The sequence below is a fragment of the Budorcas taxicolor genome, chromosome 3 (assembly GCF_023091745.1).
Source record: "Budorcas taxicolor isolate Tak-1 chromosome 3, Takin1.1, whole genome shotgun sequence".
In the NCBI taxonomy this organism is placed as follows: Eukaryota; Metazoa; Chordata; class Mammalia; order Artiodactyla; family Bovidae; genus Budorcas; species Budorcas taxicolor.
Genome location: NC_068912.1, coordinates 33,774,778 through 33,798,100, shown reverse-complemented (window position 1 = coordinate 33,798,100; position 23,323 = coordinate 33,774,778). Strand labels below are relative to the sequence as shown.

Genomic DNA, 23,323 nt, shown 5'->3' with positions numbered 1-23,323 from the left:
ATAATATGCTGGTGACAGTGGGACATCATGTAAATTTGAGAACATCTGAGAAAACCAGTAGTGTACCAGAAAAGGTAATTGGCCCTTCAAATAATCCTCAGCAGTAAGGAAGACCGAACCGTCTATTCACTTCCAAGCTATGCTTTCTTAATGATGTGTTTTCCTAATAACTGCTGTTTACCTTTGAGCCTAGTTCTTCACCCTTAGGAGAAAACCTTTCTGAGGAAATTAAAAACTATTAGATAGGCATGCCTAACCTCTGGTTTTTGGAGGCCTCAGTTAGACAATATCCAGATTAGGCTGTGAAGACTACAGTATCTAGCATGTTCCCAAAGAAGCAGTAAAATTCTGTTGCAAAGCCATTTGTCATATGGCTTTGGGTTGTTATACTGTGGATCAGAACACATCTACAGATTGTAAGGGACCATATTTCCTTTCATAGCTCTTTCTTATAATAGCACCGACAACTTAGTTGGTGCCTCCTAGATGTGTTGACTAAATGAATGTAATACTCTGAGTGTTACCCTGATCACTGTCCATTGGCCATAGTATCATAGAATTCTTGTGGCTGTTAATTCTCTGATTTAGGAGCTAGGAGGCAAAATCGGGTGGGATCTGGGAAGGAAGTGTAACTAAGCTATTTAAATACCTGAATAGATAGACCGTGTGTTTGTGGAAGTAAACTTCTCAGCTTCTGATGGTAAAAAAAAGTATCAATTAGAATCAACTAAGGAATAATATACAACTGTTTTTCTTCTCTGGAGTTGTTTTCAGTTGCCTATGATTCCTTTTTCTTGCTAAGTTCTGTAGAGCAATTCTTAGCTCACTGTCACCAGACTTACCACGAGATGGTGGTATACCATACCCCAATTTGTTTCTTCAGTAGAATGTTTCTTTAATTCTCAGTGTCACATAGATAAGAGTCATCTTCTAAAAAGTGCTCTAAGATAGCTAGCATGTAAAATTGGCCTGGCATTTAATTGAGTGTTTAAGGCACAGCAAGTAGACTTCCATATTTGGATGTACTATTTGGAGAATGGGTCAGTCTGATATTTTAACCGTTCTCAGAGGTGATTGATATTAGTTCAGGAATAGAGCACTGGTGGGAATTCTCTGGTGGTCCATTGGTTAGGATTTGGTGCTTTCACTGCGGTGGATCTAGATTCAGTTCCTGGTCAGGGAACCAGGATCCTATAAGCCATGTGGCATAGCCAAAAATAAACCAAAAAAAAAAACACCCCGGAACACTGGTATGTTTGTTGTGTGCTGTTTATGGAGGTGAGTATCAAAACACAGAATAGTTCTTTAGCATAGAACTTTTTGGGTTTCAGATCCACTTTAGATTTCAACCTATCTTCTTTCCCCTCCCTTCCATCCCCATCCTATGTCATATTTAGACCTGGCAGTCTTTACAGATCTAGATTTGAAGAAATATGAAAGCATACCAGTAAAAACTTAATAATGGTTAGAAGAAATCATAATAAATAGGAAGTAATGTAAACATAACAACTTTGTAGTCATTCTCTGTATTTTGTTTTCACCTAAATGACCATGTTTAGCTTAAATGGAGTGAGTCCAACCCAATTAGAAGGCTATTATTGAGATCTGGTTTCACTAGAGAGAAAACTTGTGATATCTATAAATTGCTTTTGGCAGCACTGTCTTTATTTACAATGTGAAGGGGAATAACACTCTAGGCGGTACTTCACCGCAGAGAAGACAGAGCTTCTTGCTGTGAAGACAGCCAGTGGAGTTTGCAGGCCTGGTGGAATCTGGCAGAGAAGCTGCATTTCACAACAGCAGCTGTTGATACAGGTTCTCTTCTGCAAGTTATTCAGGGTTGGAGAGAAGACAAGGTTATCGTGCATCTGTGTGTATCTGAATCGTCTTACTTGTAAGCACTGAGATTACCAAAATGCCGCAAGAATAGACAGTAACCCATTCATGTCAGGGCCTGAGTTAACTTTTTACCCACTTCAAATACGGGCCATATTCATTATTTGAGAGTTGAGGTGCTGCAGTGATTAGTGAGCCACTTGCAGCAGTCTCATATTTTTAGATGGGAAAGATTTTGCTAAGCTTTAGGCTACTGATGAGCTGTATTAATACAAGGTGGGATTATGACTGTTAGTTGTTAGGTTGCCGAAGAAATATATTTCTGTCTTGACACAGCAGGCTTTCTGTTTTCTGTTTTAAAAACTGAAAAGGTTACTGCAGTTCCCTCCCCCACCCTTCCACCCCTAGGTAGGTGGTATCTAAGAATATATCCAGAACCTTTGGAAGTAAAAAGATGAACAGGGGAGGGAATTGTAACAGTCATTACAGGAGAGTGGCTTCCAAACAGGCTGCCCATATCAGGAGCAGGGAAGCCGTTGGAGGAGGAGCTGCCTCTGCACAGCGTTGAGTGGTGTTGATAACTGTGTGTTTTTTCTGCCACCAAAATAACTGCCTATTAGGTTGAAAGTCATTACCTTGGTCCTGGATTAATCCCTTCAGTAAAGCTAGCTTTGCTGACTGCAGAAGTCATGTGAACAGGCAGTGGGAAATCCTATCTAGAAGGGCAGATGCTGACTAGTGGCCACTTCAGTAAGTGGGTTTGTTTGGGTTTGGAAAGGCAATCGTGTTTTTGACATTTAAGTTATTTAAAGTTTTAGCACCTAAACTGAAAAAGCTGTTTCTTCAGATGCTTAAAGGTGCTTGTTAATTAAGTTCAGGTGTAGTATATGTAGTTCCGCTTGAGTCTTTAGTATTTATTTTTGAAATTTGATTGGTTTGATCTTATAGAAGAAAGAAATTTGAAAGCCTCACCCACCCCACAGATAATTATTGAATGCTTTCTATGTGCAAGACCCTGGGCTAGGTGCCAAGAATGTAGCTCTCTTTCCCTTCCTCGCCTTTAGGATCTGTCCTTACACTTAAAAAAAATAAAAAGTTTGGACTCCGCCTCCTCTCTATTTCACAAAATAACCTAAAGAAAACCCACAAAATTGAATACCTATGACATCAGTATTATTGTTGTTCAGTTGCTGAGTCGTGTCCAACTCTTTGCAACTCCATGGACTGCAGCACACTGGTCTTCCCTGTTCTTCACCATCTCCCAGAGCGCACTCAAACTCATGTCCATTGAGTCCGTGATGCCATCCAACCATCTCATCCTCTGTCGTCCCCTTCTCCTGCCTTCAATCTTTTCCAGCATCAAGGTCTTTTCCAATGAGTTGGCCTTCACATCAGGTGGCCAAAGTATTGGAGCTTCAGCTTCAGCATTAGTCCTTTCAATGAATATTCAGGATTGATTTCCTTTAGGATTGACTGATTTGATCTCCTTGCAGTCCAAAGGATTCTGATGTCTTCTTCAACACCACAGTTCAAAAGCATCAGTTCTTCGGCACTCAGCCTTCTTTATGGCCCAACTCTCACATCCATACATGACTACTGGAAAAACCATAGCTTTGACTATACGGACCTTTGTTGGCAAAGTAACGTCAGCATGGTTTTTCCAGTAGCCATGTATGGATGTGAGAGTTCGACCATAAAGAAGGCTGAACGCCAAAGACATCAGTATTCTCTGCTTTGATTCTTGGCATAAAAACATGAATCTCGATTTTCTTGATTCCCACTTCCTTACTTTTTCCTCCTAATTCAGTAATCACCTTGTTCATGTTTAGCTGCCCGTTTAAGCCTGACTTTTACACTGCCGCCAGATGCTGCCCTAGCTGGAGGGTACATGTGACAGGAGGGGAACCTTCAGCAGAGGTAAATAATGGACAGTGTACTAACGCTGGCTTCAAAATGCCTATAACCAGGCTGCCCGCATTATGGAGGGAAGATTTTCATCTGTAATAGGTTACATTTCCAGTTGTTTGCTGAAAACAGCTTATTGAATTCTCCGTGGGAACCTTTTCAGATTTAGTCAGATTGTGAGGAGAAGCTTGATTCAAGTTCTCAAACTTGAATTGTTTCTCAATTCAGAATCTCAAGTTCTGTTTTTCAGCTGAGGTTGAGGTTTATTTTACATTTCAAAGAAAGGGTTTATCAGTTTAAACAGGAATTCAGGAAGGTCTAAAACACTTAATAGAGTGTTTTCCTACACTTTAGAAACACTCATGAATTTATCTATAAATAATTTTAATTGTAAGCTATTTGCCATTTATTAAAGCCAGTCGTTCCAAGTATCCTTTCAACAGTTATCTTGTTCTGCTTTATTTCATTTAAGAAAGTTTTAAACACAGAGTTTAACAAGTTATTATTTTCTCCTTCCTTCAAATTAGTTGGAATTTATTATGGTGTGTGTTTTTGAATTTTTATTAGGATATTCTAGTATTTCACTGGATATAGCAGGCTCTGGTGTTATTCCATTGCCTTTGTAAAGGATAGGTATATGACTGGACTCTGGCTATTGGCACCCCCATGCCCATCACGACTTAAGGCATCTCTTCATAATCTTTTCAAGTAACAAAACCATTGCTAACTTGAGGATAAGATATGCTAAAAGAGAATATTCTGAAATAAAGAAAAAACAAGAAGCCGCCCTAGGAGATAATGCCTGCTTTTTGATAGAGTTGTGAACAAGGGGGTAAAGAGTTTAATGTGTCAAGGTTATAAGAGGAAAGAAAACTTTGTGGAATGTGAGAAAGAAGACCTGTAAAATTAGACAAATGCTGAACGAAGTTGGATCTTAAGCTTTCTCTCTCTGCTCCCCTTCTCCCTCCGCTGCCACCAACCGCACCCCCCCCCCCCCCCACCCCCGGCCAGTTCTGCTGAAACCTTTGAGAAGAGATACTAGTTGGCATTTTGGGAGGAGTCAGAGAATAGCTTCTACCACCCTCATTTCTGGTGGAAGAATTGCTGATTTAGTAGGAGCCACATGATATCATTAGGGCTTCCTTGATAGCTCAGTTGGTAAAGAATCTGCCTGCAATGCAGGAGACCCTGGTTCGATTCCTGGGTCAGGAAGAACCGCTGGAGAAGGAATAGGCTACTCACTCCAATATTCTTGGGTTTCCCTTGTGGCTCAGCTGGTAAAGAATCCACCTGCAGTGCAGGAGACCCGGGTTCAATCCTTTGGTTGGGAAGATCCCCTGGAGAAGAGAAAGGCTACCCACTCCAGTATTCTGGCCTGGAGAATTCCATGGATTGTAGTCCATGGGGTCGCAGACTCGGACACGACTGAGCCACTTTCACTTTCACATGATAACATTAACTTTTAGAGGAGACACTGTATGGCCTTTAAAAATGAAACATTTCATAGAATCCTTGTTTTAAGTTTCAACTTTTCATCTTCCTCTTACAGCAAATTCAGTTTGCTGATGACATGCAGGAGTTCACCAAATTCCCCACCAAGACTGGCCGACGATCTTTGTCTCGCTCTATCTCTCAGTCCTCCACTGACAGCTACAGTTCAGGTAGGTGTGAACTCCTTGTTCTCTGATCTCTCGTCCCTGTTCCAGAGCCTTGAGCTAATGCTCTTCACAGTTCTCTTCACTTATCTAGGGTCTGAAAATGCCTCATGTCAGGACTGCCCATCTTTGTGCTAAAAGCTGGTAACTAGCGGGTGGCAATGGAAATGTTCCCAGCCAGGCTTGTAGCTGGAGAAGCTTTTGTCATCTGGAGACTTTCCTCTTCTGATGATTTCTGATTGTGGTTTGTGGCCAGTGCGTGGTTGATAGTACTGGGCCGGTTCCCATTCCCACGTTTACTACCCACATTGAGAAGGGAGAGAATCATTTTGGCTGACAGAACTGGCCTTGAAAAAGAGGTATACTTTGGAAGCATAATTTCTGATTTATTTGTTTAAAATATACCCTGCCACCTATTGTTTTTTTTTTTCCTTGTCTTTTAACTGTGAATCATCACAAAAAATTGGTATTTTACTCTTTAGTTACTAGGCTACCCTTGATTTTGAAGTATCCTCCCCTGTTAATCTCTGGAGTGGGAAACAGTCCAATTTACATGGCTCCAGCTGTTTCTTTTTAGTTTTCCTCTCCTATCTTAACCTTATATAAGTAATCTTTTTTTTTTTTTTTTTGCTTTTGCTTTGAGTTGTGATTACCATGAAAAAAGATATACAATCTTAGTTTGAGTACTGGAGGAAATGGGGCATATAATCCTACCCCCTCAATGTTCAACTTGAGGAAACATTGTTAAAAGATTAAAAGGCTTGCCCAAGGTCATAGATTGCTATAAATGTCAGCAAAGGAATTTGTACCAAAAGCCATTTCTTCTCTTTTGCCAGAATCTTGTTTGCATTGTATTATTAACTTAAGGACTGGGCTTGAGGTACAAGGACTTTTAAAAAATAAACAAACAGTTTTGGGAAACTTCTTCTCTGCCCTGTGCCACTGCGCTGTGTCCCACCATGGACAGGATACGCAGACAAGTACGAATGGCAATGTATGCGTGTGGTCCAGTTTGAAAAGAAGGGAACATGCACACAGTGTGGGCGTGTGTGCAAGGAAAGTTCCAAATACAATGGCTGTCACAAATGAAAAAGTGTCTTAGAGTGAAATAGATACAAAAAGTGATAGGTGACAAGCAGGCTAGTTACAGCTAAGAAAGAAAAAATTTTGAAAGATTGAATTACAAAAGAAAGAAAGTTGAGATGAGCGACGAAAGCTTTAAGGAAGTTTTAAAGATCTTGATGGCCATGTTTTATGGGGACCTAGTAGAGCATTTTAAAAAGCTTAGTGATAGAGTTAAATTGTGCTAGTGGGTAGATAACCTTTAGTACTATTTGTGCTAGCTGGACAGAGGAGGATGTGTCTGTAGCACTCAGTGAGAGACCTGGTATACTGTCTGAGACAGTGATCAGGCAAATGGAAAAGAAGTGATTTGAAAGGTAAAGAGCGATTGTTATATATCCTCCTGCATGTCTACCTGAAAGGCCATTTTTAGTTTTTTGTGAGGCTGCTTTTATAAAGTTGAATATCTTGAGTGGTCTCAGGGCTGGCAATAGAACCAGAGCTGCTTATCTTTTGTGTCATTTCTCTGTTTCTCGGTGCGACCTAGTGTAAAATCTCTATAAGATTTTATAATAAAAGATTATCTTATTGTTTTTATCCTTTTGCATTAATGGGTCTCAGAGTTTGGTCCTCTAAACAGCGATATCAGTAGCACTTGGGAACTTGTTTGAAATGTTAATTCCTGGGTGCCACCTGAGACCTACCAAATGGGAATTTCTGGCAGTGGGACCTAGCCTTCTGTGTTTCAGTGAACCTTCCATGTGATTCTGATAGATGCTTTAGATACTTTGAGAACTGGTGATCTATAGAAATAGCATTCTTTATATGCCCTAAATTACTCTTCCATTTTCTCCATGTCTGGTTCTAGTCCCAGTTGGGACCAAGTACCCATGAGCTGGTGCATATTTTGGGATCAATAGCTCCTCATCACAGGCGCTGATGGCAAAATTATCAGGATGGGTAAAAGAGCCACAGCACTGAAGGATCTACAGGAGTCTCATTCATACCATTTCTTAGACCTGAAGTAGAATGGAGAGTGATGTAAAAGGTAGAACAGAGAGTGAAGTAAAAGGTGGCTCCAGTTAAGAGCGCTTGCTTAACTTAAATGAGAGTCCTTTGGGAACTGCACTCTGTGGAATTGGGGCCATTGAGGCTTTTCTTTCCTCATTTCTTTCTTTCCTGGCTTTAGCTGCATCCTACACAGATAGCTCTGATGATGAGGTTTCCCCCCGAGAAAAGCAGCAAACCAACTCCAAGGGCAGCAGCAATTTCTGTGTGAAGAACATCAAGCAGGCAGAATTTGGACGCCGGGAGATTGAGATTGCAGAGCAAGGTAAAGAAAGGGAGTGGGTCGGGGACCAGAAGCAACCCACTTGCTGGTCATCAGGATGCACAAACAACTTAAGGCTTGAAAGCTAATGAAAGTCTCCTGGGAAACTCCAGTATCCTGGACTTACATAAACAGCTCACTCTGTATGGAGCTCGAGCCTCAGGATTCTTGTTCTTATTCTCTCTGCTGCTTCCTGTTCTCAGCGTGTGGTAATTACACAGAGTAGTTTCTCTTTTCCTCCCCCATGACACCATATTCAGAGATCTGCTTGCAGAGTCAGCAAGTCCTGGATCAGTACATAGTGGTTAGTTCTGCAGGATCCTGCCATCGCTGCCAATCTCAGAGGCCCAGATTTCCCAGAAGTAGCAAATGTTGGGAGGGTTTTCAGCTAAGGATGTGGTGACCTAGGATCTCTTTTGATCTTTGATCCTGAGCACCCTCTGCTGGATCAAGAGTGAAAATAATTTGACAGTCAGTTAAATCTTGGTTTCTCTACCCAGCCCCACTCAAAATAATGTCTCTTTACTTTTCACACTGGGGACATGTTCTATACTGGGCATCAGTACAGAACTCAGAAAAACCGATGGAATAGGGTTAGACAGCATAGAAAAACAGAAGCAAGTGGCATCTGCTGATGCGAAGTCTTTCTTCCAGGTCTGATGATTTTACTATGTAGGAATCCATTAGCCAGTGACATAACTACTCCTCCCAAATGAAGGATGACACTCACCTTCCGCTTTTGAGAATTTGACAACGTATAAGCCCTCTACGGGCTTCCCTGGTGGCTCAGATGGTGAAGAATCTGCCTGCAATGCAGTATAGCTGGGTTTGATCCCTGGGTTGGGAAGATCCCCTGGGGAAGGGAATGGCTATCCACTCTAGTATTCTTGCCTGTGAAATCCCATGGACAGAAGAGTATAACGGGCTACAGTCCATGGGGCCACAAAGAGTCAGACACAACTGAGTGACTAACACTTTCACTTTTCACTTTCAAGCCCTCTACATATAAGGCAGAAACAGTAGAGGAAGAGAGAAATTCCAGGTGGTTAGATGACAACTCCCTGCTCTTGTTCTGCAGTTGAAGCTGCCAGACATCAAATAAATATGCTTAGAGGGAATTCCCTGGTGGTCCAGTGGTTAGGACTCTGTGCTCTCACTGACAAGGGCCCAGGTTCAGTCCCTGATTGGGAACTAAAGTTCCACAAGCTGTGTGGCAAGGCCAAAAAAAAAAATAGTTTTTCTCCCTTACCTCACCATATCTCAGCCCTAGATGTTGCTGGGGCAGAAATTAATGATCTCACTAGTGCAGACCTAGCTCAAATCCTCTGTTCTTTCACAGACATGTCTGCTCTGATTTCACTCAGGAAACGTGCTCAGGGGGAGAAGCCCTTGGCTGGTGCTAAAATAGTGGGCTGTACACACATCACAGCCCAGACAGCGGTGAGTTTGATGGGAAAAAATGATGGGCTTCTGGTGGTGGGCTGAGGAGGGGTGCGGTGATTGTTTTTACTTGCTTTTCCTTCCCTATCTAACCTCCAAATGCTGACTATCAACAGAACCTTCCAGTTACACTATAACGGGGTTTGCTACTTTGATTGTATGGCTTACTTTTAACAAACCTGCCTTAGGGAGATCTAGATTTGCAAAATGTGATAGCTATAAATATGTTATTCAGATTACCTATTGGGGGTAAAGGTAGATTCTGGTTTATTAAGTAGTGAATTATACCCTTTTGTTACTTCCCAGTGTTGCGCCTGTTGCCACTGAGTTCCTAGGTATTTTGTCTTAATCAGCACTCCTGTCTGGCCCTCATCTTTCTCACTTTGTCTCTTTATACATCTACGCAGGTGTTGATTGAGACACTCTGTGCCCTGGGGGCTCAGTGCCGTTGGTCTGCCTGCAACATCTATTCCACTCAGAATGAGGTGGCTGCAGCACTGGCTGAGGCCGGTAAGTTCAGCTTTTTTTCACTGACTTTACCTCAAAGTAAATAGCCAAACATGATTTTTACATACCAGAATTATCTTTACTGTCATGTATGTCTAGGAGCTATAAAATGTAGAGGGTAAGAAAAAATGTCAAAAGGAAGGAAATGGACAGTGAAGATCCAGATCCATAATGGACCATTATATAATCATTTAAAATGATCTTTGTACACATTCACTTTTTTAAAAAGTGATCTTTGTAAAGAACCTAATATGTGGAGAAATGCCTAATTCTAATATTAAATGAATAAGAACTTTAAACTGTGTGAGCTATATGAGTGAGCTCAGCTGTTCTCCTTTCACAAAAGTTTCATCACTTCCGAGAGGATATAAGAAGCACCTTGTGTTCATTAGATCTGATAGTTCATTAGATAATTTGGTGTTCAGTATTGCACTGAAAATATATGAACTAGTTATGAGTTCAGTTAAACAGAAAACAATTTCTATTGTTAAAATGTTCAAAGGAAAATCACTGTGAAGTTTAAGGTTCTTCCACTTTCCTGTGATCCTCAGAAAGCAACTGTATCTCACTTTTGTTTTTCTTCTTTACTCTTTTCAGATATTTATTGCAGAAAGTTTTAGAGGTTCCCAAAAAAACCTAAAATCCTGCTACAAAGAGATAATATATTATCTCCTTTTTTATTATCATATATGATAAATATATTATCATATTTCTCCTTTTTTCTGTTCACTTTTTACAGAGATGAAATAAGTCTCAGTGTATATCCAATTTTATAACCTAAATATAACATTTTCAGAAGTAGTTTCCATGTCACTCAAAAATTTGACAGTATCATTTATAATAGTCATGTGACCGTGTGATCTTTACTTCACTATTTTCTTAAGTAGTTTCAAGATATTTGCTAACATAAACAATGCAATGAACAACTTCGTTTTGATTCCCGCTTCATTTTATCTCCTTAGAAGAAAGTTCCATATAAAAAATGACCAAAGAGGGGCTTCCCTGGTGGCTCAGTGGTAAAGAATCCACCTGCCAATACAGGAGACATGGGTTTGATCCCTGATCCAGGAAGATCCCGCATGCCACGGAGCCGCTAAGCCCGTGCGCCACAACTGTTGAGCCTATGCTCTAAAGCCTGGGAGCCACAACTGCTGAGCCCATGTGCTGAACTGCTGAAGCCTGTGTACTCTAGAATCCATACTCCAAAACAAGAGAAGCCCCCACAATGAGAAGCCCACCCTCCTGCAAGTAGAGAGCAGTCCCTGCTCGCCGCTGCTGGAGAAAAGCCCATGCGGCAACGGAGACCCAGTACGGCCAAAGATAAACAAATAGAATCATTTAAAGGAAAAGTTGGCCAAAGAGAGTAACATTTTAAGGTTCTAAAATACTTTTAAAATAAAAATCCCTTAAATTCTTAACTGATTTCTGGACCAAAGTGCTCTTTTAACTTTTTGCCCTTCCTAAGTTGTTTCCTTTCCAGAGTAATTTCCATAGCCTTTTTCTCTTCAGATCTCAGAGATGTTGGTATAGGACACTCCCCAAAGGAGGAATCAGCTGATTTGTTATCATCTCTACAGGAGTTGCAGTGTTTGCTTGGAAGGGCGAGTCAGAAGATGACTTCTGGTGGTGTATTGACCGCTGTGTGAACATGGATGGGTGGCAAGCCAATATGGTAATAATGCATATTCATCCTATACTTCTGACAATGGATTTCTTTCCTTTTTTCCCTCAAAGCATGGTTCCCTAAATATGTTTTGGATGTTTGGTCTTACACACTTACTTTGTTGCCAAAATGTTTAGCTTGATAGCTTTTCAGAATTGTTCTCAGTGCTGAATGGAAAGGCGGGGGAAGGGTAAGACCAACTGAACACATGTGGTTCAAACACAGCAGAATGAAATAGAAGAACATGATATGGTATCTCTTTGGAGTAGAATTATGGTTTCTTTCCTTCCTGCCCCAGCTCTCCTTTTGTGTTCCAAGGGGCTGTATTTCAGGGCTCTAGACTAAAAATGAGTCTGTGATTAGCCTACTACTACTCTTCACTGTAGCCTAGAACAAACTTAGGAATCCTTTTAACCATTTTACACCAACAAATTTGACTGTGTTTCCGCTATCTAAACCTGCTCTAAGGAGCTCTGAGGAGTGCTCTTCCAAAACATATAGGGCTCTCTTACTAGTGCAGAAAGTGGGTTCAAAGTTCCCCCCAGCTCTAGCAGCCTGAATGCCCATAGAAGTCTTCTGGCTGTTCTATAGATCCTGGATGATGGGGGAGACTTAACCCACTGGGTTTATAAGAAGTATCCAAACGTGTTTAAGAAGATCCGAGGCATTGTGGAAGAGAGCGTGACTGGTGTTCACAGGTAACAGATTCTGGAGTAGCTGCCCCTTGTGTCCTTGCCTCAGCAGATTCTTCTGGTCTGTTTTAGGCTTTAGAGCTGTGTTTCCGACTTGTAACTTAAATGGGAGTATTTTCATCAGATAAAACTTTTGAGTTTTTACCTTTAAAAAATCAAGGAGACCCTAAAAGAGGTTATTTCAGATTCTAGTTCAGACATTTTCTCACCCATTTATTCCACTGTGATTCTCAATCAGTGCTGGGAGGTAGGGAGCGAAATATACCTTGAAAACCTGTATTCAATTTTAGAATATACTTTTATATTTGAAATTTTAAAATCTATTGTAAAACTATATGTTATACATATTATAAAAAATAAACCTGGGCAAAATATGATTTGCTTGTTGTATACCTAAAAATATACCTGAGAGAGTATTTCTCATTTGGGGGCACCTTGCATATGCTTAAACACACATGCACGGAACCATATCAGAATCATTGATAATCTTTATCAGAAGTAGGCGTGGGTTTGTTTTTTTTTTAAAGATTGAGAAAATGCTTGGTCTAAGGAACTATATCCCCTTTTATGGAAGAGAAGTAAATTTCTTAAATTGAAAGATTGGTTTTTTTCCTTCCAAAAAAAGGAGTGGGGTTGGGGAAGAGAAAATGAAAAGACATGAGGAGGGATAACAAGGAAATATCTTGTTTACTGATATTCTTGGGCAATGATATTCTGGGGCAATAAATAAGACTGGGGAGGGCAGCACAGAGCCTGAAGATTAGGCAGACGTTGCCAGTTACTGTGTTTTACCAGCTAACTTTGTTTTTGTTTTTGTGGCTTTCTTCTCCCTTTAGGCTGTATCAGCTCTCCAAAGCTGGGAAGCTCTGTGTTCCAGCCATGAACGTCAATGATTCTGTTACCAAACAGAAGTTTGATAACTTATACTGCTGCCGAGAATCCATTTTGGATGGGTAGGTTGAAATGTATAATTATTCAGATTTGTAGGAGATAAATTTGGGTTGGGTTATAATGTTAGTCTGATATCATTCCAGTTTTGCCCCCTGGTCTTCCAAGGGCTTTAAAAGTTTGTTAGAGGGGTTCTGTTTCATACTGAGCCCAACCAGCTTCTAGTTGAAGTTTTCATGGGGCATTGCCCCACACTTACTTTCAGAGGGACCGTGTTTCAGCTAATAATGTTTGAGTTGAGCCCTTGTCTATTTCCACAGCCTGAAGAGGACCACAGATGTGATGTTTGGTGGGAAACAAGTGGTAGTGTGTGGCTATGGTGAGGTAAGTAGCTGGGCCTTAGTGTCTGCCTTTTCACAGGCTTGTTACAAATGTTGAGTGAAGGAGATTTGTGTTGTCAGTGTAGAGTATTGATAAAGAGTATAAAATATCCTTTTAGATAAAGTATCTCAAAATTGTAGCAAAAGTCCTTTATTCACACTTACAAATACAGACATATGGAATGAATTGAGTTTTCAGATTGCACCACTTTGTCTTATGATATGGAATGTTGGCATCATTTCCCCCAGTTATAACAGTAACCTTTTATGAGACTTAAGTTAAATATGTAGCATTTTGGCCCCACAGGTGGCCAGTGAAGGGTAGAATCTTAAGTGGCATATAGTTGATTATCTCTAAACTTTAACAGATGATGAGATTGTATTTATCCTCATAAACAATGATCCACAGAAGTTCCTGAGCTGCTAGACTGTCTTGAGTAAGATACTTCTCAAGTGACAGTTAATCAGGTTTTCCTAGAATAAGAATCTGAAGGTAACCTTCAGACCAAGCTGCTCTTCCCTTGGTCTCATTTCCCTGATGGTGATACTTTTATTTCCTTTATCTCTTTTACTGTCCAGCCTTTGCTATGAAATGTCTGCTAAATCACTTCTCTGATCACAGTATAATCAGGATCAGTTTCTCTTCTGTTTGGATTAGAGCATCTTTGCAAGGATTTGCTAGATGATTGATGGGTTTAGGGAGGTTAATTCCCATCTCCCAGAGAGCCTGTCTGCCCACATGTGTGTGTGCTGTGCTCAGTTACCCAGTTGTGTCCAACGCTTTGGACTGTAGCCCACCAGGCTCCTATGTCCATGGGATATTCAGGCAGGAGTACAGGATTGGATAGCCATTCCTTTCTCCAGCAAGAGTACTAAAATGTGTTGCCATTTCCTACTCCAGGGGAATCTCACAAACCAGGGATCGAACCTGCATCTCCTGCATTGCAGGTGGATCCTTTGCCGCTAAACCAGCAGGGAAACCCATCCTAAATACCCATGCCTTAGTGCACCTGACTTCCGTTTTACGTCTGCAGGTGGGAAAGGGCTGCTGTGCCGCTCTTAAGGCCCTTGGAGCAATTGTCTATATCACGGAAATTGACCCCATCTGTGCTCTGCAGGCCTGGTAAGAAAAGAATGGTAATACCATTAGATTCACTCCAGGTACTTTGTGTTTCCAAGAGTTTGTGATTGATTGTATTAACTAGTCCTTGGGAAAATTCCTCAAAGGAGGAGAGAGCTATGATTGCTCTGTTCTCTCCATTGTAATCATAGGGCATTCATAGAGCTTCTTGGTATTTCCCCTTCCTGGATGGAATCTTGGGGAGTCTGAAGGGGCCATTGTGTATCTTTCAGCACAGCTTATCACTTATCATTCCAGTGAGATAGCCCTAGCTAAATCTAACTTCAGAAACAAATTTGCCTCATTCTGTGACCAGCTTCTCCTACTCTTGCTCATAGTATTCCTTCCTTTTCTTCCAGCATGGATGGGTTCAGGGTGGTAAAGCTAAATGAAGTCATCCGGCAAGTTGATGTTGTAATAACTTGCACAGGTGAGTGTCAGAGCTTTGTGTTAGTCACTCAGTCATGTCTGACTCTTTGTGACCCCATGACTGTAACCTGCTAGGCTCTTCTGTCCGTGGAATTCCCTAGGCAAGAATACTGGAGTGGATAGCCATTCCCTTCTCCAGGGGATCTTCCCGACCAGGGGTGGAAGCCAGGTCTCCTGCACTGCAGGGAATTTCTGTACTGTCTGAGCCATCAGGAAGCCCAGCAGTGCTTTGGTGTACATGGAAGAGTATTAGCTGAGGTTCAGTCTTGAACGTGATCTAGATGACTTTCCTGTAAAGTAGGTAAGGCCTGTGTCCTACATAAATGTCTGAAAACTAGAGTAAGCAGTCAGATTTTCCGGAACAAAGAGCCTTTTTTCTTGCTGTCTTTCTGTACTGCTTGATCTTAAAATGAAATAACTGAAGCTAAAGAGCTGTTATGCAACACACACTTCTTTCCTCACAGTGTATACATGCTCTTCAGTGCCAGGAGTTCTCTTTCCCATGTTTTAACTGAAAGTCAGTCAGTACCTTTCCCCCACAGGATCTCGTTCCTCAGCTACTCTATTTTACTTTTAGGAAATAAGAATGTAGTGACACGGGAGCATTTGGATCGCATGAAAAACAGTTGTATTGTATGCAATATGGGCCACTCAAACACAGAAATTGATGTGGTAAGGTTTCTCTTACCTGTTACTAGACCTTTTTTCCTTCTTCCATTATAGCCAGTCAGCTGTGCTCTCTTCCTTTCAGACCAGCCTCCGCACTCCTGAGCTGACATGGGAGCGAGTACGTTCTCAGGTGGACCATGTCATCTGGCCGGACGGCAAGCGTGTCGTTCTTCTGGCAGAGGTGCACATACTGTGGGCGCGGGCAGCACAGCAGCGTGCTTAGCACCCTTGGGGGAGGGGCGGCAGGGCAAACATGTTCGGCTTGCTTTTCCCTGAGCTCTATCTTTGGCTAGAAGTGTATTTCTCAAATATAGTCTGGTCCCCAAAATAGAATCACTCAATAAGTATCTACTTTTTACTAAACCACACACTCCTTTCTGACCACAGCTGATTTATCAGTGTGTCAGACTCAGATGGACTCACAGAAAATAAGATAAAACCCAGAGTCCTGACTTGGAACCATACTTCTTCCTCTACCAGCTGAGTCGAGAGGGGTGTAAAGTCCTTTCCTGCATTTGCCTGGCTTTCATGACGTGACAGGGATCACACAACTCACCCCAGGGCTCTGTTTCAACATTTCAGGGTCGCCTGCTCAATCTGAGCTGCTCTACGGTTCCCACCTTTGTTCTGTCCATCACAGCTACGACACAGGTACGTGACAGAATATCAGCCCAGCCTGCACTGAGATGACTGGATCTGGGCCTAGATCCGAGTTCCAGTGGTAGCGTGGCCTCCTATGTTCTTAGCAACCTGTTTTCTTCAAGTTACAGGTTGTCAAGATTTCGGCTTTCTCAAGTATAGAAAATAATAGTTAGGTAGAGTCAGTGTTTGTGTTCCTTTGCGTTAGCTATTTTCATTAGGAATACAGTGTTCCAGCTTAGTTGTATATAGTCTGTTCTTTTATTAGGAACTAAAACAAAAGCACCAATAAATCCTCTTATGATGTGTGCTGGTGTTTATTACAGTTGAAGTCCTGGATGCTGCCGCTGTGGTAGTTCACTAAGTACTTACCCCAAGATCCTGTTAAACCTAGTTTTATTTTAATGTCCCTAAGAAGTGTTTTTGTCTTTTCTGACCCACTTTTCCTGCCTTAGGCTTTGGCACTGATAGAACTCTATAATGCGCCTGAGGGACGATACAAACAAGATGTATACTTGCTCCCTAAAAAAATGGGTGAGTGAAAACGGAAACCTGTGTTGATCCCTAGACTGTTGCGTGGTTTGGTAAAATGAGTATCATGAAAAGCATTGGCTTTAGAGTCTGTATTATAATCCCTCTTCTGGCACTTAATGGTTTTCGGACCCTAGGACAAGTTCTAATCTCCATGAGCCTCAGTTTCTTTATCAGTAAGGTGAGAATACATACATTGCAAAATTGTAGCAAGAAATACAGCTAATGAGTAAAGGTGCTTTAGCACAGTGGTTTAGGGTAGATGCTGTTACTGCAAGTAGTTTATGAAGTTGAGTAAACTTAACTACCACTGATTACAGCCCGGGACCAAAATGGAAGAAACAGAAACCAAATACGAGTTTTATTGTCCATCCTCTATCAGACATGTAAACAGTCTCCTGTCATTCCAGCGGTCAGCCGCGCTGTGTTTACGTGACTAGTGCATCAGCTTTAGATCCTTACCTTTCCAGATATGATGCCACTCTCCCCTCTCATTCGTCAGCCCAAACCCCTGTCCCCTTAAAGCTAAAAATCACCTTGTTCTTGTCCCCTGCAGCAGCTTACCTCCGATTGCTTTTTGGTTTTTAATCCATATTCATAAAGGTAAAAGCCCAGGAAGCTTATCTATGGAAAACTAATACAGTTGTGCCAGCTGCCTTAGAAATCCCTGATCCAAAGATTTGAGGCCATTATGGATCTTACCCTAAGTAAATGTTGATGACTTAACTCTTTTGAGCTCACTAGGATCCACCTTGATTCAGAATTTAACTATAGTTCAGCTAAGGAAATTGCTGCAGGAAGGTGAGGGTAGTATGTGTTATGTTGGCCATTGAGGTGAACCCAGAAGCTTTGCCAGAGAAGAATGGTGCAGTACAAGTTGCCCTATTTTGTCACTCTGCCAGATGGCTTTCGTAATACATTCTGATTGTACTGAAAGATGCCTTAAAGACAACGTTGAGTGGTTTTTTTAATTAGGCAAATATTCCAAGTTAGATTCTTTCAGTGTTATTCCAAGCCTTGTCCTCTCTCTCAGAAAGCTTCAGATGAAATAATGGGAGGCTATGCCCTGAGAGGCATATTTTATATGGAGTTTGCTCCCTGCTGCTTTGTTCTTCTTAGATGAGTACGTTGCCAGCTTGCACCTGCCATCATTTGATGCCCACCTGACAGAGCTGACAGATGACCAAGCAAAATATCTGGGACTCAACAAAAATGGGCCATTCAAACCCAATTACTACAGGTAACTCGGGGGAAAGTAAATGAAAAGATGTTCTCCCTGATATTATACCAAGCAGACTTTTCTAAATAGTATTATAGCTGATTTTGAAATGTACAAGAACTCTGCCCCACACTAAAAAGTAAACAGAGAAATTTATCTAGTAGTAGATGTAAAGAAGTAAGCATTTTCTAAAATTTTGGAGCTTGAGCCTCCCCCTCAGAGATTCTGATAGAGTTAGTCTAGAATGGGGCCCAGGCTTATTTTGTAAAACTTCTTCAGATTATTCTAACATATTGTCACATTGAAAATCACTGACTTACTAGGGAACAGGAGAGAAAGCTAGAGATGGCATTGTTGGAAATCCTGTGGAAACACAGTGAGAAATGATCCCTGGGGAATGACTGCAGGAATCCCTGGCCTATGCAAGGGAACACCCTGGAGAGTGTTCTCTGTTTTTGATTCTCCTCTTGGAACTCTCATGTGGAAGACACAGGTGCTAACCAGTCACTCTTTCTTTACAGATACTAATGGACCATATTACCAAGGACCAGAACACATGAACCACACAATTCTAAAAGAAATATTTTTTAAGATAACTTTTATTTTCTTCTTAATCCTTTCCTTTTGATTTTTTTTTTCCTATAATTTCTTTCTTTTTTTTTTTTTTTTCATCTCATTATCCAAGTTCTACAGACCACACAGGAACTTGCTTCATGGCTCTTTAGATGAAACTGAGATTAAAGGTTTCTCACCCTAGTCACTAAAGAAGGATTTTACTCTCCCAGCCCAGAAAGGTGATCCTTTCTTTTCCATTTCTGGGGACTTAATAGTCTTAATTGGGTACCTTATTAACAGGAGACGCTAAGGTACCGTCTGTGTGGAACAATCTGCAATGTCTAAATTGCCTTAAAAGAGCCCATTTCTCAGCTGCTGGAATCAGTGCTCTTTCACTTCTTCAGAGGAGCAGGGATGGTACCTACCAGGCAGGTAGGTTAGATGTAGGTGGTGCATGTTAATTTCCCCTAGATATTCCAAGCCCTGTTTCCTGTGTAAAGGTGGTATGTTTGGTTCAGAGATGTATACTAGTGAGTGTTGCTTGTTAAGATCCAGTAGGCCCACTTGGATTTAGTACAGCCCTTCCTCCACTTCCCACCAGACCCTCTCATTTTCCAGGTTTTTAACCAGACTGTTCTGTTAAGTTGAATTTTGTCCCCTAGCATTTATTTCTGTTTTTGTTTTAGGGTTTTTTGTTTGTTTTTTAAGTAAGAAAAACGTTTAGTCTTAATATTGAGGAGCTGCCTGAGTGATTAGTTGTTATCAGTTTATCTTTCGAACCTTTGGAGCTAAAAGTGCAGAGTTGAGTCTAGAGAAATGCTGATTTCAAACTCTGATAATCCCAGTTTCTAGCCCATAGTTCGTAGCATCAATGAACTGTGGCCATAATAGCGGATTTTATCAGCTCTGCCCATCAGCTTGTGCTGGAAGCAAATTTCTTGAGTCATTAGTCAGTATATAGCACTGAACTCTCTTTAAGAGCAAATTTCTGATCAGCTGTGCTTCTGCAATTTAAAATATTTAAAGGGAGGTAGGTGTGGATGGGAGGAGGAAGGCTAAATTGGGCCAGGGTGAGGGAAATCAGCTCTGTTTAACTTGTCTGGGACATTAGGCCCCATATAACTTTAGTTTTACAGAAGCAGTACCACTTTTGATTTACACGTGACACAGAAAGTGTGTGAACTGAGACCTCAAAGGGCAGTTTGTGCCTAGAGTAATCGGTATGTCCTGGCTCACGCTCTGTGAGAATCCCCAGAAAGGCTCTCTTAGAGATCAGAGAGATGATATATTCCCCTGCCATGAACCCTGCTTACCAGCATTTCTGCATGGTCAGACGAGCTTTATGCTCATAAGCTTTAAATGCATAATTATCCAGGATTCTAAATCCTCAACTTGTTCTAGCTTGTGATCCTTCAAAGTTGGGTCAGGCATTAGTGCTAGATACTAGAAATTTTCATTTCCCTGTTGTTATTGATCAGCGGGACAGACATTAATTAAAAACAGAAATATAAGAAAGGAAAGCTTCCACCCTGTGACTTCCTATCAGGGGACAGTGATCTTGCCAAAAATTTTTTCCCTTTCTTTTTTCTCCCTACCCTGCCCCTTCCCACTCCTTGCCAATGCAACCATGCTTTCTTCTCTGTAGACGCTAACAGTTCAAGCCCTTTTCCCAGGGCATTTAACCAGCCAATCAGAACAGCACATCCTTTAGGGGAGATAACCTGGCCAACAGTGGTATCCATCATGTCAGCTCTGCTAGAGGGAAGGGGCTCAAGTCCTGCTGCCCTCTGGCCTGCCCCCTGCTCCCATATCTATTGCTGTGTCCATAGGAATACTCGATAAGGGCTCCGTCTCTGTCAAGCCATGTAACAAAGGACACTGTGGGAAAATGTCTGGCATCAGAGGGAGCATGTGGAGAGCAACTTAGGAGGAACAAGTTTATTTTGTATTGAATGATTTTTAATGAATGCAATATTAATCCTTGCAGATGAGCAATAATCATTAAAGTCAATTAAAATGATAAGACCTTATTGGAATCCTGTGTCATTCTTGTTTGAACAACACCTTCATTTAGAATCTGTTTTCCAAGATGGGACAAGTCATTGGTCAGTTAGCAATATCTAAGAGATTTTTTAGGACCTAGTATGTAGAGGAAGAGGCTAGATGCAGAGTTCCTCAGTAATATCTTAAATTTTGTGTCTTCTCTGTGCCCAGCATTGGGCCTACACACTTTCACTTTAACTTCATTCCTGCAACTTGCTGCCTAAAATTCAGGCCGCCTCAGGTACACAGTCCCCTTCATAAGACCCTGTACCTAATTCTTAAAAAACGCCTCCAAAGTTATGTAAGCTTAAGCCCATCCCCACCCCACACCATACCTGTATCCATCGCTGAAGTAGTCTCCATATTTTCTGATTTAACAGTGTATCTGTTAATATTGTTCAAAATAATACCCTTTCTGTTTTATTAAACTGATCCCAAACAATGTTGATTTTGCAGTGCAGATTGGTAAAATGAATGTTTTTAGTTCTGCAAGGTTTTATCCATGCAAATAAATCCAAATATAAACTTCACGTTGCCTAGAGTTAAGTTTTTAAAAAACTGTTTCTGAATCTGTTTGATAACTTTATAAAAAGTTTATCTATTATGGGAAAATATTTGAAAATTAAGTATTTGAATATAAAGAATTTAAATGAACTGTTGACTGTGCAGTTTTATAAAATTAATTCTTCAAAGTGTCTTTTATTGCTTTCCATGCACTAGAATCTGTTTTAGATATTTGGGATACACGTGAAAATGAGGATCTCTTCCTTTACCCACAGTTCAACATTAGGTAGCGCTGCTATCCAAATGGGTTCCCAGCCTGGGATGTGTGGGTGAGAGCTGGGACGTGGCCTAGTGCTGGGAGCCTCCCTACACTTGGATGGGGAGGACTTCCATGCAGGAAAGGGATGGCAATGTTGGATTGTGTAGGAACAGGGAACTTGATTAAACCAGAAGAAACACTAAGGCTAATGAAAGCCAGCTCTCTGATTTTTAGAGGAGTTGTTAGAAAGGGAAGAGACGAGAACAAACTCTAGTGTTGAGTTTGAATAGGAGCTACAGGGTTTTGGTGTGAACTCATGAATTTCAACATAAAGAAATAGGGGAATGGATTATGTACAAACGCTCCCTGGCTCTGTCTACTAAGTGAGCCTTGGAGCAGCAGTCCCCCTCTTCCCCCAGTGCAGTGCTTGCTCCTAGCATCCAGATTCAAGCTCTACATTCTCCACTTAAAGGAGTGAGGACTCTGGAGAAATGGCTGATTCTAGGGCTGTGCAGAAGTACATGAAGAGCAGGAAAGCAAGGAAGTACTCAAAAAATGATTGCGTGTCAAAAGGACACAGAAAACGATCTTTAAGGGACTGACACGGGGCAAATCTGGAAAAATCTGAGCATCCAAGTAATGGTTTATAAAGCTCTGAACAGAAGAGGAAACTATATACTGATACAAATGAATCAGTTTAACAATAAAGAATGAGATAGATAAGTAACTTCAGAGCACTTCTCTGTAAAATGCTTCTTAACACATTATTGACCAGAGACATTAATATGCCTTTTGTTACCTGAATGTTATTGGCCAGAGACGACATCAATACGTTTTTAGAGAGTGACACGATTAACATTACCATGCAAAGTTGTTAGAGCTTGAAATTGATCAAGCGTTCATTATACAACTTAACAATTGTCATTATTATTCACATTTTGCTTCGTTAGGTTTTTGTTCCAACCTTGTGTATATTATTAACACAAAATTATTATTGTAAAATTTTCAAAAGTGGGCATCGTGAACTTTTGAGTGAAGAATTTTTCAGTGAATTTTATGCAGTTTCTTTCTCTGATTGTCCAAGCAGTATATGTACTAGTGTCTCAGAAGATGGTAGTTCTTCAGAATCTAGTTCTGATTCAGACAGTCCTGCTGCTGCTGCTGCTGCTGCGAAGTCCCATCAGTCGTGTCCGACTCTGCGACCCCATAGACGGCAGCCCAACAGGCTCCTCCATCCGTGGGATTCTCCAGGCAAGAATACTGGAGTGGGGTGCCATTGCCTTCGTCAGACAGTCCAGGCAGGGTTCAAATTTCAGTGTCCATAAATGAAGTTTTGAACACAAACCACACTCATTAGTTTATGTAATGTCTGTGACTACTTTCATTCACAATGGCAGAGTTGAAGCGGCACAACCAAATGGCCCACTAAGTCCGAAATAGTCCTCAATGTAAAGACTTTGCTGACCCTAGGCATAAAGGTTATGTTAGGGATAAAGGAAAAGATGTGTCTGCAGGCATTTACTGCTGCTGCTAAGTCGCTTCAGTCGTGTCCGACTCTCTATGACCCTGTGGACTGTAGCCCACCAGCTCCTCAGTGCGTGGGATTTTCCAGGCAAGCATACTGGGGAGGATTGCCATGCCCTCCTCCAGGGGCTCTTCCTGACCCAGGAGTCGAACTTCCATCTCTTATGTCTCCTGCATTGGCAAGCAAGTTTTTTACCACTAGCACCACCTGGGAAGCTCCCTGAAGGCATTTGACTTGCGTTCTGTTAGGTAAGAAGAGGAAGTCTCTGTGATAGCAGAAAAAGAGAGAATGAAAGCATCAGAAGATAGCATTAAAACATCTACATTACCATATGTAAAATTAGATAGCCAGTGGAAATTTGCTGTATGATGCAGAGAGCTCAAATCCAGTGCTCTGTGACAACCTAGAGGGGCAGGATGGTGTGGGAGGTGGGAAGGAGGTTCAAGAGGGAGGGGACATAAACATATACCTA

At 41.3% G+C, this 23,323-nt stretch overlaps 1 protein-coding gene across 2 annotated transcripts in view; it reads left to right on the top strand.

The window, feature by feature from the left end:
• Positions 1-20,539, top strand: part of AHCYL1 (adenosylhomocysteinase like 1) — a 41,379-nt gene extending 20,840 nt beyond the window's left edge. Inside the window, exons 2-17 of one of the 2 annotated variants that reach the window (XM_052636577.1) lie at positions 5,291-5,402; positions 7,648-7,791; positions 9,128-9,228; positions 9,636-9,738; positions 11,313-11,407; positions 11,990-12,096; positions 12,927-13,043; positions 13,299-13,362; positions 14,393-14,481; positions 14,838-14,908; positions 15,485-15,579; positions 15,659-15,757; positions 16,159-16,227; positions 16,671-16,749; positions 17,866-17,986; positions 18,487-20,539. In XM_052636577.1, coding sequence (XP_052492537.1) covers positions 5,291-5,402; positions 7,648-7,791; positions 9,128-9,228; positions 9,636-9,738; positions 11,313-11,407; positions 11,990-12,096; positions 12,927-13,043; positions 13,299-13,362; positions 14,393-14,481; positions 14,838-14,908; positions 15,485-15,579; positions 15,659-15,757; positions 16,159-16,227; positions 16,671-16,749; positions 17,866-17,986; positions 18,487-18,493 — 1,473 coding nt within the window. In that variant the 3' untranslated portion in view covers positions 18,494-20,539. Of the gene's footprint in view, positions 1-5,290; positions 5,403-7,647; positions 7,792-9,127; positions 9,229-9,635; positions 9,739-11,312; positions 11,408-11,989; positions 12,097-12,926; positions 13,044-13,298; positions 13,363-14,392; positions 14,482-14,837; positions 14,909-15,484; positions 15,580-15,658; positions 15,758-16,158; positions 16,228-16,670; positions 16,750-17,865; positions 17,991-18,486 lie in introns of those variants that run through there. The other variant, XM_052636578.1, reaches the window with a different exon arrangement.
• Positions 20,540-23,323: the final 2,784 nt, after the last annotated feature.